This window comes from Theropithecus gelada, chromosome 4 (assembly GCF_003255815.1).
Source record: "Theropithecus gelada isolate Dixy chromosome 4, Tgel_1.0, whole genome shotgun sequence".
Lineage (NCBI taxonomy): Eukaryota > Metazoa > Chordata > Mammalia > Primates > Cercopithecidae > Theropithecus > Theropithecus gelada.
Window position 1 is genome coordinate 124639179 of NC_037671.1, and position 16353 is coordinate 124655531.

Genomic DNA, 16353 nt, shown 5'->3' on the forward strand with positions numbered 1-16353 from the left:
TGTGTTATAAAACAATACAACTTGTAACAAGAAAGACTAGAGAGAGAAGGGCAGAGCCCTCTGGAGTTGAGTCCAGACATGACTTCTGGCTTCTGCAGCTCACTCACCTTACTTGGTGTTGTCTGTGCACTTGTTTTTCCCTCTGGTGACTTTGGTGGAGGATGTACATCAGATAGATCTAGTGCACCCTAAAATATTTTAGTTTAAAATTAGAATACATTTAAAAATAAAACACGAATATACCAACTATACTCCAATAGAATTTTAGCATTTAGAAATACTATACAATGTTGGTATTTTATTTCTTCTTTATTAAAGTAACCATTCTTTTTAGATTTTCCTCTAATTTTACCCCCTCAAAAACCTTCTACACATCCCTAGATTCTAATTACCTGCAAAATATTTCATTCATTCACTTTGAACAGGATACTGTCTCCACTGAAATCTGTCCCAGGTCTACCATTCCAGCATTTACTTCCTCACTTCCCTTCTCCCTATTCTCCAGACAAATAATATCCTGTAATTCTCCAAGAACTACTTTTTGCCCTCCTTGAATTTGTTTCCCTACTTCATTTTATCTCAAAAAAAAATACTAAATAACAATTTTCATTAAAAATACTTTACCCCTCCAAATAGTAGTACACTCTTCCACTTTTCTACTTCCACACCTGTTCTAGCCCGTCTTCCACAGGAGTCATCTGTGTCTGCTGCCCAGTGCCCTGTCACCACAGGGTTCTGAGCACTGTGGTTAACGCAAAGGAGGAGGTTTTTAAAATGTTTCTTAAATGAAAATCACTTCCTACAATTCATCCACTACCAGCACAAGCTCTATGACACTGTGTACATATTAACTATTGGCTGTTTGTTACAAAAATCCTTTTATGACTGACAGTAACTTTTTAAATAGGAAAATGTGCTGCTCTTCATAACTTCAGTTCTCCCTCTTCAGTCCCACTATTTCTGGTGGTGATACTATCTTCTTCTAGGCTAAAATCCTTAAACTGGCCTTTGAGAGCTTTTCTTTTCTCATATTGCCTTCTATGACCCTGCCCCATGCCAAAATATTAGTTTACCAAGTCTTGTTGATTCTTAAAAGGTCATCTTAATCTATTCATTTCTTTTTCTTTCTTTCTTAATCTTTTTTTTTTGAAACAGGGTCTCAGTCACCCAGGCTGGAATGCAGTGGTGGATCTCGGCTCACTGCAATCTCCGCCTCCCAGATTCAAGTGGTCCTCCCACCTCAGCCTCTCAAGTAGCTGGGATTACAGGAATGCACCACCACATCCGACTTTTTTTTTTTTTTTTTTGAGACGGAGTTTCATTCTTGTTGCCCAGGTTAGAGTGCAATGGCGAGATCTTGGCTCACTGCAACCTCCGACTGCCAGGTTCAAGCGATTCTCTTGCCTCAGCCTCCCGAGTACCATGCCCAGCTAATTTCTTGATTGATTGATTGATTGATTGATTGATTGATTTTGAGACAGTCTTGCTCTGTGGAGTGCAGGGGCGTGATCTCGGCTCACCACAACCTCTACCTCCCAGGTTCACACAATTCTCCTGCCTCGCCCTCCCGAGGAGCTGGGACTACAGGTGCATGCCACCGTGCCCAGCTAATTTCTGTATTTTTAGTAGAGACAGGGTTTCACTATGTTGGCCAGGCTGATCTCAAATGATCTGCCCGCCTCAGTCTCCCAAAGTGGGATTACAGGTGTGAGCCATCACACCTGGCCAATTTTTTTTGGATATTAGTAGAGATGGAGTTCCACCACGTTGGCCAGGCTGGTCTCGAACTCCTGACCTCAGGTGATCCACCCGTCTTGTCCTCCCAAAGCGCTGGGATTACAGGCATGAGCCACCGTGCCTGACATTAATTTTTATATTTTTAATAGAGACAGGGTTTCACCATGTTGGCCAGGCTGGTCTCAAACTCCCGACCTCAAGTGATTCGCCTGCGTCAGCCTCCCAAAGTACTGGAATTACAGGTGTGAGCCACCATGCCCAGCCTATATGTCCACTTATTTCTATTCTTACTGCTACCATTCTTGTCTAGATTTGCCTTCTTACGTGTTTCACCACCTCCTAGTCTGCTAACTTCTCCATATTTTACCAATCCAACCTCTACAAATCTTCCAAATGGGTATTCCTGTTCGAATTTTCAAAGGCTTCCACTGACTGTGAACAGTATGTTAAAAATCACTATGCCGGCTGGGCATGGTGGCTCACGCCTGTAATCCCAGCACTTTGGGAAGCCGAGGCGGGCAGATCACATGGTCAGGAGATTGAGACCATCCTGGCTAACACAGTGAAACCCCGTCTCTACTAAAAATACATAAAAAAAAAAATTAGCCAGGTTTGATGGTGGCCGCCTATAGTTCCAGCTACTCAGGAGGCTGAGGCAGGAGAATGTCATGAACCTGGGAGGTGGAGCTGGCAGTGAGCCAAGATCACGCCGCTGCACTCCAGCCTGGGCAACAGAGCGAGACTCCGTCTCAAAAGAGAGAAAAAAAAAGGCATAAGGCTAGAAAGAAAGGTTAAGGCCACATCACACAGAACATTTCATAAGGGCTGAAGAATCTGGGACTCCTGAGTCGGCAGCGCACAGCCACTACAATCGTACAGAAGAAAGGAACAGAGGAAGGGCTGAAGTTTAAAAATAATTCTGCAACAGTGAATGACAGACTGAAAGCATGAGAACCTTTAGGAAGAAATGATCCTGGACAGACATAAGGACCTACATGGTAGAGGTGCTGAAAGAGATGAAAATGATCCGAGGGGCTCAGAAAACAAGAAAGGGCTTTAATTACCTACAGCTGGGGAGCATCCAATAAAATCAAACCAAAGTCACGTTAAAGCGGGTGGGGCACAGCAACCTAATTCTTGAGGTGGTTAAAATGCAGCTGTGGTAAAAAATCAGTAATTTAGTTCAGTGAACTTAACCTATAGCTAGTTTTCTATAGCCAAACTCAAAAGCTAATAAAAGCTCTAATTTTTTATTTCATTATAAATGACAGGTTTTCTTCCAAAGTAATAGAAAACACTAATAAATAATGAAGAGCCAAAACATACATCTTTGAGGTCTCTATTTTAAATATTTTATCTATTTGTTTATATACATACACACAAACTATTAAAATTAAATACCCAGATATTAGGAAGGGAAAACTAGCAAAAAATGGAGATGAGATGCCCAACTTAGTGGTTCAGCAACTTGGGGGAGTAAAACAATTACCTTTTGAGGATACAGAATTCCTATCCTGGGTCTATTTGACAGAATCACAGCTACAAAAAAGTCAAGGCAAACTTCAGGGGAGGCCTCAAATCCACGAGTCAGAATGGAGTACTGAAGACCAGCGATTCTGTGTCCATTTTCACATCACACCCACTACACAGGAATGCTACTGGGTGTCATTTTCAGGTACACATCTTATCCAGCAGAGAAGAGAAAGCCCTCCAGCAATTACTCTTTCTTCCACAGCCTGTTACCAAAGCTACTGGGTGCAAGGTGGAGAGTGAATCCTTCCTGACAGAATAACTGAATCTAGAGCACATGTGAAAGTCGGCTCCTTGGGATGAAACCAAGGAGTCACAGGAATAGAATCAATGAAAACAGAGAAGTGAGCAGGAAGAACTGGAAGAGGGTTATTTGCAGGGAGTAAGGTGGGATTTGCTTTTGTCTTTATGTTTTTACTTTTTTAGAGGTAAAGAGAAGAAAGTCAGTTTTTCCACACAGGATTCGAATGTACTATTGGGTTATCCAGGGAGGTATGTTTTGTGAAGAGCTGGAAATTCTAGTTTGGAGCTAGGATAAAGGACTGAGCTGGACTTAGGCAGACTACACTGAACTTAAACAGTCATCCATACAATAACAAGAAACAGTAATACTAATACAGTCATCCCTCAGTATCCACAGGGGATTGGTTGTAGGACTCCACTGTGGACACCAAAATCCAAGGATGCTCAAGTCCCTTATGTGAAATGACATATTTGCATATAACTTATGTACTTCAAATCATGTCTAAATAACTTATATCTAATACAATGTAAATGCTATAAAAATAGTTTTATACTAGATTTGCATTCTTTTGTTGTATTGTATCCAAACATTTTTCTTTGAGATGGAGTCTCGCTCTGTCGCCAGGCTGGAGTGCAGTGGCACGACCTCGGCTCACTGCAACCTCCACCTCCTGGGTTCAAGCAATTCTGCCTCAGCCTCCCAAGTAGCTGGGACTACAGGCGCACAACATCGTGCCCAGCTAATTTTTCTATTTTTAGTAGAGACGGGGTCTCACCATGTTGGCCAGGATGGTCTCCATCTCTTGACGTCATAATTCGCCCGCCTTGGCCTCCCAAAGTGCTGGGATTACAGGCATGAGCCACCACGCTCAGCCAATCCGAATATTTTCAATTCGCAGTTAATTGAATCCACTGATGCCTACTATAATGACACACAGAGTCCTCCGTGCCAAGCACTGTGCTCAAAGCTTCACACATCTTGCTTCCTCAGACCCCCTCCAGACCTGTAGGCACGATACTTCTGTGATCTCCGTGTTGCAGATAAGGAACCTGGGCACACGGAGGCTGAGTGACTGCAGGCTCACACAGCTAGAATGTAGCAGAGCTGGGGTTTCACCCAAGTAACCTGGTTCCAGAGTCCATGCTAGTGGTATGTTAAGGAAGAAAGATCAATCTAGACACAAAAATGTGCATAAACACCACTGCAATGAGGTGAGCCAAAGCACAACTACTAAACAGAAAAGAAAATGAAAGGCCAGTTAGAAAGACAAGAGAGTTCTTCAGGGGCACAGAAGCCAAGTGGGGAGAGCCAACAGAGGTCATCAAGACCTACAGATTGCTGGCCCCAGGAGACTGGGTTCTTTAGTTTGTTTTTGATTGCCTAGTCCCAGCACAGTATCTATCAAATAAGCACACAATAAAAGCTTGCTGAATATTGATAAATGAAGGAATGAAATTATATGCACAAGCTGAAGTGACAACTTGTGCTCTGGGCGAGCCGCCTCACTCCCAGCCAGCCCGGGATCTGGCTATGCTCTCCTGCTCCCACACTTGGCTGGCACTGTTCCAACTTCTCGGAACACCCTTCCCAATCCTCGCCCCACAACTGACATCCTACTCTCACTTTAAAATTGACTTCAATAAAATTTTGGCATGTGACAATTGCTTCCTCCCCTAAACTATTCATAATATGTTTGCAAATAATGTGTTAAATGACAATTCCTCCATAATCTTAAACTGTTATTTAAATGTTAACTTCCTTATTTGAGCACATTTTATGTTAAATAGCTTTGTGCTCTTCAGAGACATAGAAGTTTCTTATATTTTATCTTATGGTACCCACGAAGTCTATTTACCATGCCTTATATATATTAGTACTCAGGCAAGCTTTATCAATTTTCAAAAATTCTAATCGAAAGTATCCTCTGAGATTCACCAAAGAAAATAAGTAGGAAACCTATATAGCCCTCCACATTCTTACCTATAAATTGGACTAAAAGATCACATCTAATCAAATATCTGTAACAGTTACAGATGTTACCTATATCTATAAAACAGAGTATCTTTATGTAAAATTAATGTATGAAAATAAAAATTAGATCATTAATCTCATTAGCACAATTTCTAAAAAAAAAGGTTGAGTATGAAAAGTACTACTAATCAAAAAAGTATAAGTTTGAACTGTTTCCAAACAGTTTAAAGCAAAATCAACAGCTTAGTTTTAAGCTTAAAGAGGCCTTTAAGTCCAAAAATTAACTATCCTATAAATCAGCCCTTTTATATTTAACTAAGATGTTTTAATAAAAATAACACCAAGTTGAGTGCTTCTGTTGGCTTATGCAGAGAAGTCTCAGAACACTGAGGTAGGGCCTGGTAGAGCCCACTTCATACACAGTATGAAATGAATGGAGGATCAAGCGAGGCAACGAGGAGTTGGGATTTGTTCCGGACAGTTTAGCTCATGACCCAACACTCCTGAGGATCAAAAACCAGAACAGATGTGCCACAGAATCAAGAGTCAGCACATTCCTAATTTTCATTAAAATTTGCATTGATACAATCTGAATGCATTTCGTTTTTAAGGAATATCTTCCAGTATGAAAACCTTAATTTACTATATATGCACTAATCTGCATCGCTAAACTAAGGAGCCAATAATTAAAATAGAAAAAGATAACACAGAATTCTACTTACTTCCCCAGTGGTTGGCCCTTTTTCTTTCTGTTGACAGCGCCTGATCACTTCTAATAATAAGGGTCCACCCACAGTACCTTCTGCTTCAATTATACCTAAATCTCGAGCTAAATTCTCTCGACCTTCGAGACCTTGCAGCTAGAAAAGATGCAAGTGCACAAAAAAATAGCATAAGTTATTTTAAGAGTAAAGAAAATATTTTCAGAGTTTAAAAACATCTTTAAACTCAGAGACCGTCTTACTAATGAATGAAATGTCTATTTTAAAAAATTATGCCTATTTCTTTTACAGAGCCTCTACTTTCAAAGTTTTCATTAACAGGTGCAATCTAACATCGTATCAAAATTAACCCTACAGTAACACTTTTATTAGCAAGCTTTCAAGTAACACAAAGCAGCAACACTTGTGCCAGCTATCTGAAAGCTCATATGGCTTTTAAGAAAAACAGATAATCAACTACCAAAAATAATCTAAATGTAAAAAACTATCAGTTGTCAAATTCTATTAACTTTCAGCTTAATATTAACTCATTTGTATCAAAGAAGGTTTCAAAGGATAGATGTAAAAATCTTATTCTTACTGTGCTAGTTTCAGGTTGAAAAACAGCCAAAGTAAAGTCAAGGTTAAAAAACTGAAGAAATTCTGCAACAAGACTAGCCACTAAACGACCTATAAAGATCAAGAAAAAGGTAAGTAAGCAAACCTTTAAAAACCGAATTTTTTAAATTAACATTATGAAATAGATACACTAAATTAAGGAAGAAAGGTTTCTAAATTTTTTAAGTTACAAATTTCTTCTTTGAATAACACGATTAAGTAATGAAAATCTCAATCTCCTAATTTTTTGACTGGGATCATCAGTCTGTAACTAACTGTAAGATAGTCATCTCATAGATTTCAGTGTTTCGCTTTTTAATAGTTAATATTGGCTTTTTGTAGTAAAACTGGCTTTAAGCAACATCCCAAGTATGAAAATATGTAATAGCAACACAATTGTTGTACAATGAAATATTATTTTAAAATGAAGACCTATAAGAATTGCAGACTTAAAAAAACTCCCTGAAATTCCTGATTTCTCCCAAATGGTATCAAGATTCAAAAATTCAGAGATAGATAAACAAGAACAAGCTGAACATCTTACCGTCTTTGGTATTTAAAAACTTTTTCAGGCTCTCATTGACTAAAGGAGTTTTGTTCTGTTAAAAAAAAAAAAAAAAGGTTAAGTGTCCTGTGTTTACCCTAAAAACAACTACAAAATATAAAGTTTAACGTTTTCATCGATAAAATTATGGTATTACAAAATCCATTCTATAACTGTTAATTACTACAGGACTTACTTTGTGCTATTTAGTAATTTCTCAAAGTTAATATAACAAAACCATATATGACTTGTATTTATTTTTAATTTTAAATATTTTATAAACTTTTGAAAATATTTTCAAATACCTGTGTGAAATAAAATTAAATGTCAACAACTGTTTATTATTTCAAATATATGAAGTTTGATATTTTGTCATCTCAGGTATCTACCATTTATAGCATACTTATTATGAACAGGAATTTAATTATAACTTGTAATTCCCAGTTTATCCATGAAATGTGAGATGATCTTATGTGGCCCATAGGCCAACGTATTTTTGTAATTATACATTTGAATAAGTATGGAAAAAATACTTCTAGACCATCAAGCCTCTGAGTGTTGCTGAGAACAGGCTACAATAGGTGGCACATGGTAAGCTTCCTTAAGACCACATTAATTGCTGCTACAGTGGCAGCCTCATACACTGCTGATGGGAATACAAAATGGCATAATGAGTTTGGACAGCAATTTGGTTGTGTTTCTTAAAAGTCACAAATATTCCTAGCATGTGACCTAGTCACTTCACCCCTACTTATTTTCTCAAGAGAAATCACAGATCCAAGCAAAGACTTGTACATGACTGTTCACAGAAGCCTTACTTGTAATACTCAAAAACTGGAAACAGCCTAAATGTCTGTCAACAGGTAATCGCTAAACTGTCGTATCTATACAATGTATTAATGAAATGATTTATTAATACATACTACAATATGAATGAATTTCAAATGCATTATGTTGAAGAAACCAGACCAAAACAAAGAGCACATACTACCTGATTCCATTTATATAATTCTTAAAAAGGTTTGAGGTGGAGGAGAGGGTTACAAAAGGGGCACAAGGAAAACTTTTGAAGGTCATGGATATGTGCAGTACCTTGATTGTGGTGATCATTTCACAGCTGCATAAATTAACTATTAAAAAAATCAAACTGTACATATTAAATACTTTAACTTTATTGTAGGTCAATTATACCTCAATAAAGTTGTTAAAATAAAAGACAAGGAGAGGAGAGATCATAAAGGTAGTTGGTAGGCTGGTTTAGGGAATTCTAAGATATTAAGTCAACTGAAATATTTAAAGAGAATGGAGGGACAAGATCAGATGTGTACTATAAACAGCCAGTCTAGGAGCAATGTGGAAAAATGACTTCAAGGAGATGGTGAGGGACACCACAGAAAGGGAGGCTGGCACGTAGGAAGGGGATAAAGCAATCTGGAAAAGAAAAAACAAGCACAAAGGAGGCAGCAGAGCACTCCCTTGGGGACACTTCAGATACACACCTGACAGACACAGAGCCAGGTGATGACTGAGCAGGAAGTAAGAAGAGCAAGGCTTAAGAAACACTTAGATTTCTTGCCAGATAAATGATGGTCCCATTAAGGGCATAATATAGTGGGCAGTTTAACATACAGGTCTGAAGCTCAGGAGAGAAATATGCATGAAAGTTACATGGCTGGAGTTACTGGATGAATAAGGTCAGTCTGTGAGAGAGTACAGAATGACAACTGTGGATAAGTCTCAGTCAGGTGTACAGGAAAAAGATCATGCTAAACAAACCAAGGAGTGGTCAAAAAAAGAAAAACAGAACAGAAAAAGGTCTCAAAGGTCAAGGACGTTTTCAAGAAGGAGGAATCAAGAATGTCAATTACAGGCCTAGCGTGGTGGCTTACACCTATAATCCCAGCACTTTCAGAGTTTGAGGTGGGAGGAATGCTTGAACCAGGAGTTCAAGACCAGCCTGGGTAAAAGGAGAGACCCCATCTATACGAAAAAAATTTTTTAAAAAAACTAGCTGGGGCCGGGCATGGTGGCTCAAGCCTGTAATCCCAGCACTTTGGGAGGCCGAGACGGGCGGATCACGAGGTCAGGAGATCGAGACTATCCTGGCTAACACGGTGAAACCCCGTCTCTACTAAAAAATACAAAAAAACTAGCTGGGCGAGGTGGCGGGTGCCTGTAGTCCCAGCTACTCGGGAGGCTGAGGCAGGAGAATGGCGTAAACCCGGGAGGCGGAGCTTGCAGTGAGCTGAGGTCCGGCCACTGCACTCCAGCCTGGGCCACAGAGCCAGACTCCATCTTAAAAAAAAAAAAAAAAAAAAACTAGCTGGGAGTGATGGTGCATGCTTGTAGTTCCAGTGACTTGGAAAGCTGAGGCAGGAGGCTGAGGTTTCAGTGAGCCATGATCGTGCCACTGCACTCCAGTCTGGGTGACAGGGTGAGACTTTGTCTCAAAAAAAGAAAAAAAAAAAAAAGAATGTCAAATGCCACAATCATCAACTAGGATAGGTAGGAACTAAAATATGCTCACAATTAGGAGACTCCTCTTGACTGCAACAAAAGAAATTACTTAGGGTGGTAGTGGTAGATTTAAGATTTTAAGGGATTGGCCAGGCGCGGTGGCTCACGCCTGTAATCCCAGCACTTTGGGAGGCTGAGGTGGGTGGATCACGAGGTCAGGAGTTCAAGACCAGCCTGGCCAAGATGGTGAAACCCCATCTCTACTAAAAATACCAAAAAAAATTAGCCAGACACGATAGCAAATGCCTGTAATCCCAGCTACTCGGGAGGCTGAGGCAGGAGAATCGCTTGAACCCCACCCAGGGGGCAGAAGTTCCAGTGAGCCAAGATTGCGCCACTGCACTCCAGCCTGGGAGACTGAGTGAGACTCCGTCTCAAAAAAAAAAAAAAAAAAAAAAGATTTTAAGGGACTAAGGGCAGCCCAGGATATAATAAATGGAATAAGCATGAACATTCTTTTAAAATGCGGTTGTGCACGCCGGTAGTCCCAGCTACTCCAGAGGCTGAGGTGGAAAAATCAAGCCCAGGGAGCTGAGGCTGCAGTGAGCTATGACTGCACCACTGCACTCCCGCCTAGGCAAAGGAGTAAGACCTTGTATCAAAAAAACCAAAGCAAAGCAAACCAAACCAGGCTGTGAAGGAAAAAAACCACAGTGGTATTAAAAGCAGAATGTAAGTAAAGGAAAACAGTTTACTCCTAATAGTTATTTAAACATGTTTTCATGCTCAAAAGAAAAGCCACCAGAAAAGGATGGGGTCAAAGACACAGTAAATAATTAAAGACTTGAAAGTATACAGAAGACAGAATGATTATTCTTAGACAGGACAGAGCCTCTTCTAAAGCAGTAAGGAAAGAGGTACAGATAAATATAGACACGGGTAAACATTTTCACAGGTGAGCAATAGATTGAGGGATAGGAGAGGAGAGCATAAAGTTAGGATCTAATGGCTTCTACCTTCCCTGTGGAGGAAGCGACAAGACCAAGTGTTCAGAGAGAAGGAAGCAGGGGTGACACAGAAGGCTACTGCACAGGTAGGGTGAAGAAGAGAGCTGCTGGGCCTGCTCAGGACCTAACCAGGTTGGTACCTGCCAATTTGCAACATCAGCAATCCACATGGTTGACTGACTCTTCTCCAGGAGCACATATGTGTAAAATGGGAAGAGAGTTAGTTTGCTGGGTTAAATGATCATTGAGATGTCTTCCAGACCCCGTATGACTGTAAGGCAAGGTAATTAGGGGTCCAGACCCATAGGGTCCAGAACAAAACGCCACCAAGAGAAGACTGACGCCTGCACAGACATGGAAAGGGCAAATAACTGAAGATTTTGATGAAATTAGAGATTAGGCATACAGGTCTAACGAAGTGAGAGGGCAGGAGACTGATATGTTATAAAGCAAGAGTTTAAGACTTTGATGAGGCCGGGCGCGGTGGCTCAAGCCTGTAATCCCAGCACTTTGGGAGGCCGAGATGGGCGGATCACGAGGTCAGGAGATCGAGACCATCCTGGCTAACACGGTGAAACCCCGTCTCTACTAAGAAATACAAAAAATAGCCGGGCGAGGTGGCAGCGCCTGTAGTCCCAGCTACTCGGGAGGCTGAGGCCGGAGAATGGTGTGAACCCAGGAGGCGGAGCTTGCAGTGAGCTGAGATCCGGCCACTGCACTCCAGCCTGGGCGACAGAGCCAGACTCCGTCTCAAAAAAAAAAAAAAAAAAAGACTTTGATGATGGTTCTATTCTTGTTGACAAATTCCAGAATATTTACTCAGGATGGTTGGTGGGACTCAGAAAAAGTTAAATTACCCACGTAAACATAGAGAAGTGGTTGCACTTTTAAGATAATCACTGTCTTTTTCATTGTCAAAATAATTGAGTGGTCAGATAATTTTGGGAAAAGTTGCATACTACATACCCCGTTTTCATAGGAATTAATAACATATCAGCTTATTAAAAGATCTGAGTGAACCTGCACTTAACACATTGACAATGGAACCATTTCTTCAAGAAACTCCTATGAACTTTTGTTTCAGATTTAGCATTGGTATCAGAGTTACTGCGGTACCTTAACTTTAAGATTACCCCCAAATTCAAAAACTATACGAAAAAAGAATACTTTTGGCTCTCTCTCAATAGTAATATAATCCTTAACAGTTCAAAATTATCCCTAGCTATACATTACTATAAACTATTTTTAAGACGGTTTTTAATGAACGAGAAATTAAGTATTAACGAATACAGCCATGTTAAAATCTGGAAACTTCATACCTCTACTTTTTCTTGCTCCTCTAGAGCTAAAAACACAGCTGCTCGGAGTTCAGCCTTAAAAAAAAAAGTTAAGAAACAAGAAATTACCATTTCAAGACAATTTTCACAACAAGCTCACATTTAGCCAGCAACAAACACAAGCAAGCCAACGAGCCGGGCGGGCAGGTGCAAAGGCCAGAAACGCCTTCCGAAACGTTCTCAGTCACACAAGCTCTGTGACCCCCAGGCTTCGGCTGGACGCGCTGCTTTCCCGCCGCGGATCATGCCCGAGTCTGAGGAAGAGACGCTGGGGCCGCGCTCCAGGGCCGAGTTGCGGGCCGACCGTGTGGCCCCCAGGCCCCAGGTCCCGCCCCCACGGAACGCAGCAGGGGACGGACCAGGCGCCCCCAGTCCGCGGTGCCCTCCGGGACCACACGAACGAACGAACGAGCCGAACTCCTCTGTGGGGCTGGCAGGACGGAGGCCCTGCCGGGGCGCGCCCCCAATGCCCCCCGTCCCCGGTCCCTCGCCAGGGAGGCGGCCTCCTTGCCGCGACCGTTGTGACGACCGCTGTCCACACAGGCCCTGCAGATCCGCCAGACCCGGCCCCAGCCTCCGGCCTCACCTTGATGCGGTTCAGGACCCCGCTGTTCTCCAGCGTCTGCACCAGCAGGTCCCGCAGCTCCGTGTCCTCCTCGGCCACCACTGCGGCCGCCGTCGCCGCCATCTTGCTTCTCCAAGACAACCGCCCAAGCCACGCTAACGGCCAACGGCTGCAGCACGCTCCGCTCGGCGGGCTCGCTACGCAGCCGACGCAGCCAAGGCCCCGCCCAGACGCCCAGCGCGCTATCCCCGCCCCCTGGCGACGGGAGGCGAGGCATGGAGACCTCGGGGTTGACGCTGGGCACCCGGCCTTGGTGAGCGCCGGACCACTGAACCGCGAAACGTAGGGTGGGCGCTGGGGGCGGGGCTGCGGGGCGCGGGTGGGCACGCCAGGGGCGGGGCGTCGAGGCGTGGGGGGCGGGGCGTCGGCGGGGCCTTCAGCGGCGAACCCGTTGGCCGCCGTCGCCTGAGGCGCGAGCTTTGAACCCGGCGAGAGGTGAGGAGGAGGAGAGCCGACTCCGCCTGGACTCCGCCGCCCACGGCCGCATTCCCAAGCCGCACAGGATCGCCGGAGTCATGTTATTGACGTAATTAAAGCACACTAGCCTGGAGCTGGGCGGACTGCGGAAAGGAGGCCCCGAGACCGAACCTGCGGCCCCTGCAGCCCCGCGGGCGTCGGGGAAGGGACTCCCGAGAGGTCGCGAGGGGCGGAAGGCCCTGCGGGCTGTCACCCAGAAATAATGTCCTGAGGCCCCCCAGCCAGGCGAACGGACACTGCTCGGCCAGGGTCTCCGAGGCTAACCGGAAAGGCACTAGACCCTGGTGCAGGGGCGGGACGGCCCTAGAAGAGCCGAGGGCCGAGGAGGGCGTTGGGTGGGCTCCGCGCTGCCCGAGCTGGGGCAGCAATCTCCACTCCCTCCTGCCTCGCGGCCCTCCGCCGACCGCCGGGCGCCGGCGGAGAGTCCTGGACCTCTTCCGGGTCCTGGAAGCCTCGTCCCGCCGGAGACTACGCGCTCTCCGGGTGTCCATCCCGCCGCCTGGGCTGCCCCGCGCCCCTCGCCTTGGCAAAACGAGCTCCCCGGACCGAGTCCTGCCTTGGAGAGTGCGGGTGCGCAAGGTCAGCCGAGCTGTCGGTTTCGGGGTGCGCCACTGTATGGCGGCGTAAGCCGAGAAGTGCCCTTGGCCAGACTCCAGCAATTGAGAGGCTGATTTGGCTACGGTGAAGGACGCTCCTGGAGGAAGGAAACGAGAATCAGAAACGGGCCGCGCCTCTCCCGAGGATGGCGTCGAGGGCTTCAGCGCCTCAGGGTGGGCGGGAGGGGAAGGCGGTGTGACCCGCGTGGCCGACGGAAAGGAGCAGCGGGAGCCGTCGCCTTAGGGAAGCTACGGGAAGACAGCCGGCCTCGCTGCGATGCGCAACCCTCACCCTGAAGCCCTCGGCTCAGGCGCCAAAGGAAAGGCTCCTTCGGGCAGGACTCAGCTTTCAGCTTAGGTTTTTTTCCTTTGGCTGAGTCAATTGCGGTGCCGAGTTGTATTTTCCTTTCACAGAGGTGTGTCCAAGAACCATTCTTGGGAGACGCCTGCTGGCCGCTTTGGGATAGGGCCTGTCTGCCCATACTGGCTTCCAAACGCCTCTGTGTGTTCCTGTATGTGGGTGTGCACAGACCACAGGATGTCCACACTGGCTTCCAAATGCGTCTCTGTGTTCCTGTCTGTGGGTGTGTATGCACGTGTCACGTGTACACACAGATCACAGGGCGTCCACACTGGCTTCCAAAAGTGTCTCCGTGTGCCTGTCTGTGGGTGTGCACGCACGTGTCACATGTGTACGCACAGATCACAGGGTGTCCACACTGGCTTCCAAATGTGTCTCTGTGTTCCTGTCTGTGGGTGTGTACACATGTGTCACGTGTATGCATAGATCACAGGCGTCCACACTGGCTTCCAAATGTGCCTGTGTTCCTGTCTGTGGGTGTGCACGCACGTGTCACATGTGTACGCACAGATCACAGGGCATCCACACTGGCTTCCAAATGTGTCTCTGCGTTCCTGTCTGTGGGTGTGCATGCACGTGTCACGTGTGTACACACACATTACAGGGCATCCACACTAGCTTCCAAACGTATCTCCGTGTTCTTGTCAGTGGGTGTGTATGCATGTCTCACGTGTGTGGGCACAGATCACAGGGCGTCCGCACTGCCTTCCAAAAGTGTCTCCGTGTTCCTGTCTGTGGGTGTGCATGCATGTGTCACACGTGTACGGGCATTCACAGTGGCTTCCAAATGTGTCTCTCTTCCTGTCCATGGGTGTGCATATATGTGTCATATGTGTACGCACAGATCACAGGGTGTCCACGCTGGCTTCCAAATGTGTTTCCATATTCCTGTCTGTAGGTGTGCACACATGTCACGTGTGCACACAGATCATGGGGTGTCCACACTGGCTTCCAAACATGTCTCTGTGTTCCTGTCTTAGGTGTGTATGCCCGTGTCACATGTACACACAGATTACATGGCATCCACACTGGCTTCCAAATGCATCTATGTGTTCTTATCAGTGGTTTTGCATGCATGTGTCATGTGTACACACAGATCACAGGGCATCCACACTGCCTTCCCAATGTGTCTCTGTGTTCCTGTGTGTGGATGTGCATTCACGTGTCACGTGTGCACACAGATCACAGGGCACCCACACTGCCTTCCAAATGGGTCTCCATGTTCTTGTCAGTGGGTGTGCACGCACGTGTCACGTGTGTATGCACAGATTACAGGGCGTCCACACTGGCTTCCAAATGCGTCTCCATGTTCTTGTTAGTGAATGTGTACACATGTCACATAGGTACACACAGATCACGGGACATCCACACTGGCTTCCAAATGTGTCTGCCTGTCTGTGGGCATGCATGCATGTGTCATGTGTATGCACAGATCACGGGGCATCCTCACTGGCTTCCAAACGTGTCTCTGTGTTCCTGTATGTGGGTGTGTATGCACGTGTCTCATGTGTACACACAGATGACAAGGCATCCACAATGACTTCCAAATGCATCTCTGCGTTTCTGTCTGTAGGTGTGTACGCCCGTGTCACATGTGTACACACAGCTCACAGGGCACACACACTGTCTTCCAAATGGGTCTCTGTGTTCTTGTCAGTGGGTATGCATGCATGTGTCACGTGTGTGCACACAGATTATAGGGCGTCCACACTGGCTTCCAAACACCTCTATGTTCTTGTCAGTGGGTGTGTATGCATCTGTCACATGTGTATGCACAGATCATGGGTTGTCCACACTGGCTTCCAAATGTGTTTCTGTGTCCCTGTCTGTGGGTGTGCACACATGTGTCACGTGTATGCACAGATCACAGGGTGTCCACATTGGCTTCCAAATGTGTCTCTGTGTTCCTGTATGTGGGTGTGTATGCACATGTCTTATGTGTACACACAGATGACAGGTCATCCACAGTGACTGCCAGATGCATCTCTGCGTTTCTGTCTGTAGGTGTGTATGCCATGTCACATGTGTACACACAGATCACAGGGCATCCACACTGGCTTTCAAATGTGTCTCTGTTCTTGTCAGTGGGTGTGCATGCACGTGTCACGTGCATACACACAGATTACAGGGCATCCACACTGGCTTCCA

General features: G+C 45.1%; 1 protein-coding gene across 3 annotated transcripts in view; it reads right to left on the minus strand.

Annotated features, from left to right (window-relative positions):
• The window catches only part of FGFR1OP (FGFR1 oncogene partner), a 44212-nt gene extending 31289 nt beyond the window's left edge, over positions 1–12923 (minus strand). For 2 of the 3 annotated variants that reach the window (XM_025383611.1, XM_025383610.1), the window contains exons 1-6: positions 12733–12923; positions 12129–12182; positions 7346–7400; positions 6785–6873; positions 6205–6342; positions 108–188 (exon numbers count right to left, since the gene is read on the minus strand). In XM_025383611.1, coding sequence (XP_025239396.1) covers positions 108–188; positions 6205–6342; positions 6785–6873; positions 7346–7400; positions 12129–12182; positions 12733–12834 — 519 coding nt within the window. In that variant the 5' untranslated portion in view covers positions 12835–12923. The remainder of the gene's footprint in view (positions 1–107; positions 189–6204; positions 6343–6784; positions 6874–7345; positions 7401–12128; positions 12183–12732) is intronic. The other variant, XM_025383612.1, reaches the window with a different exon arrangement.
• Positions 12924–16353: the final 3430 nt, after the last annotated feature.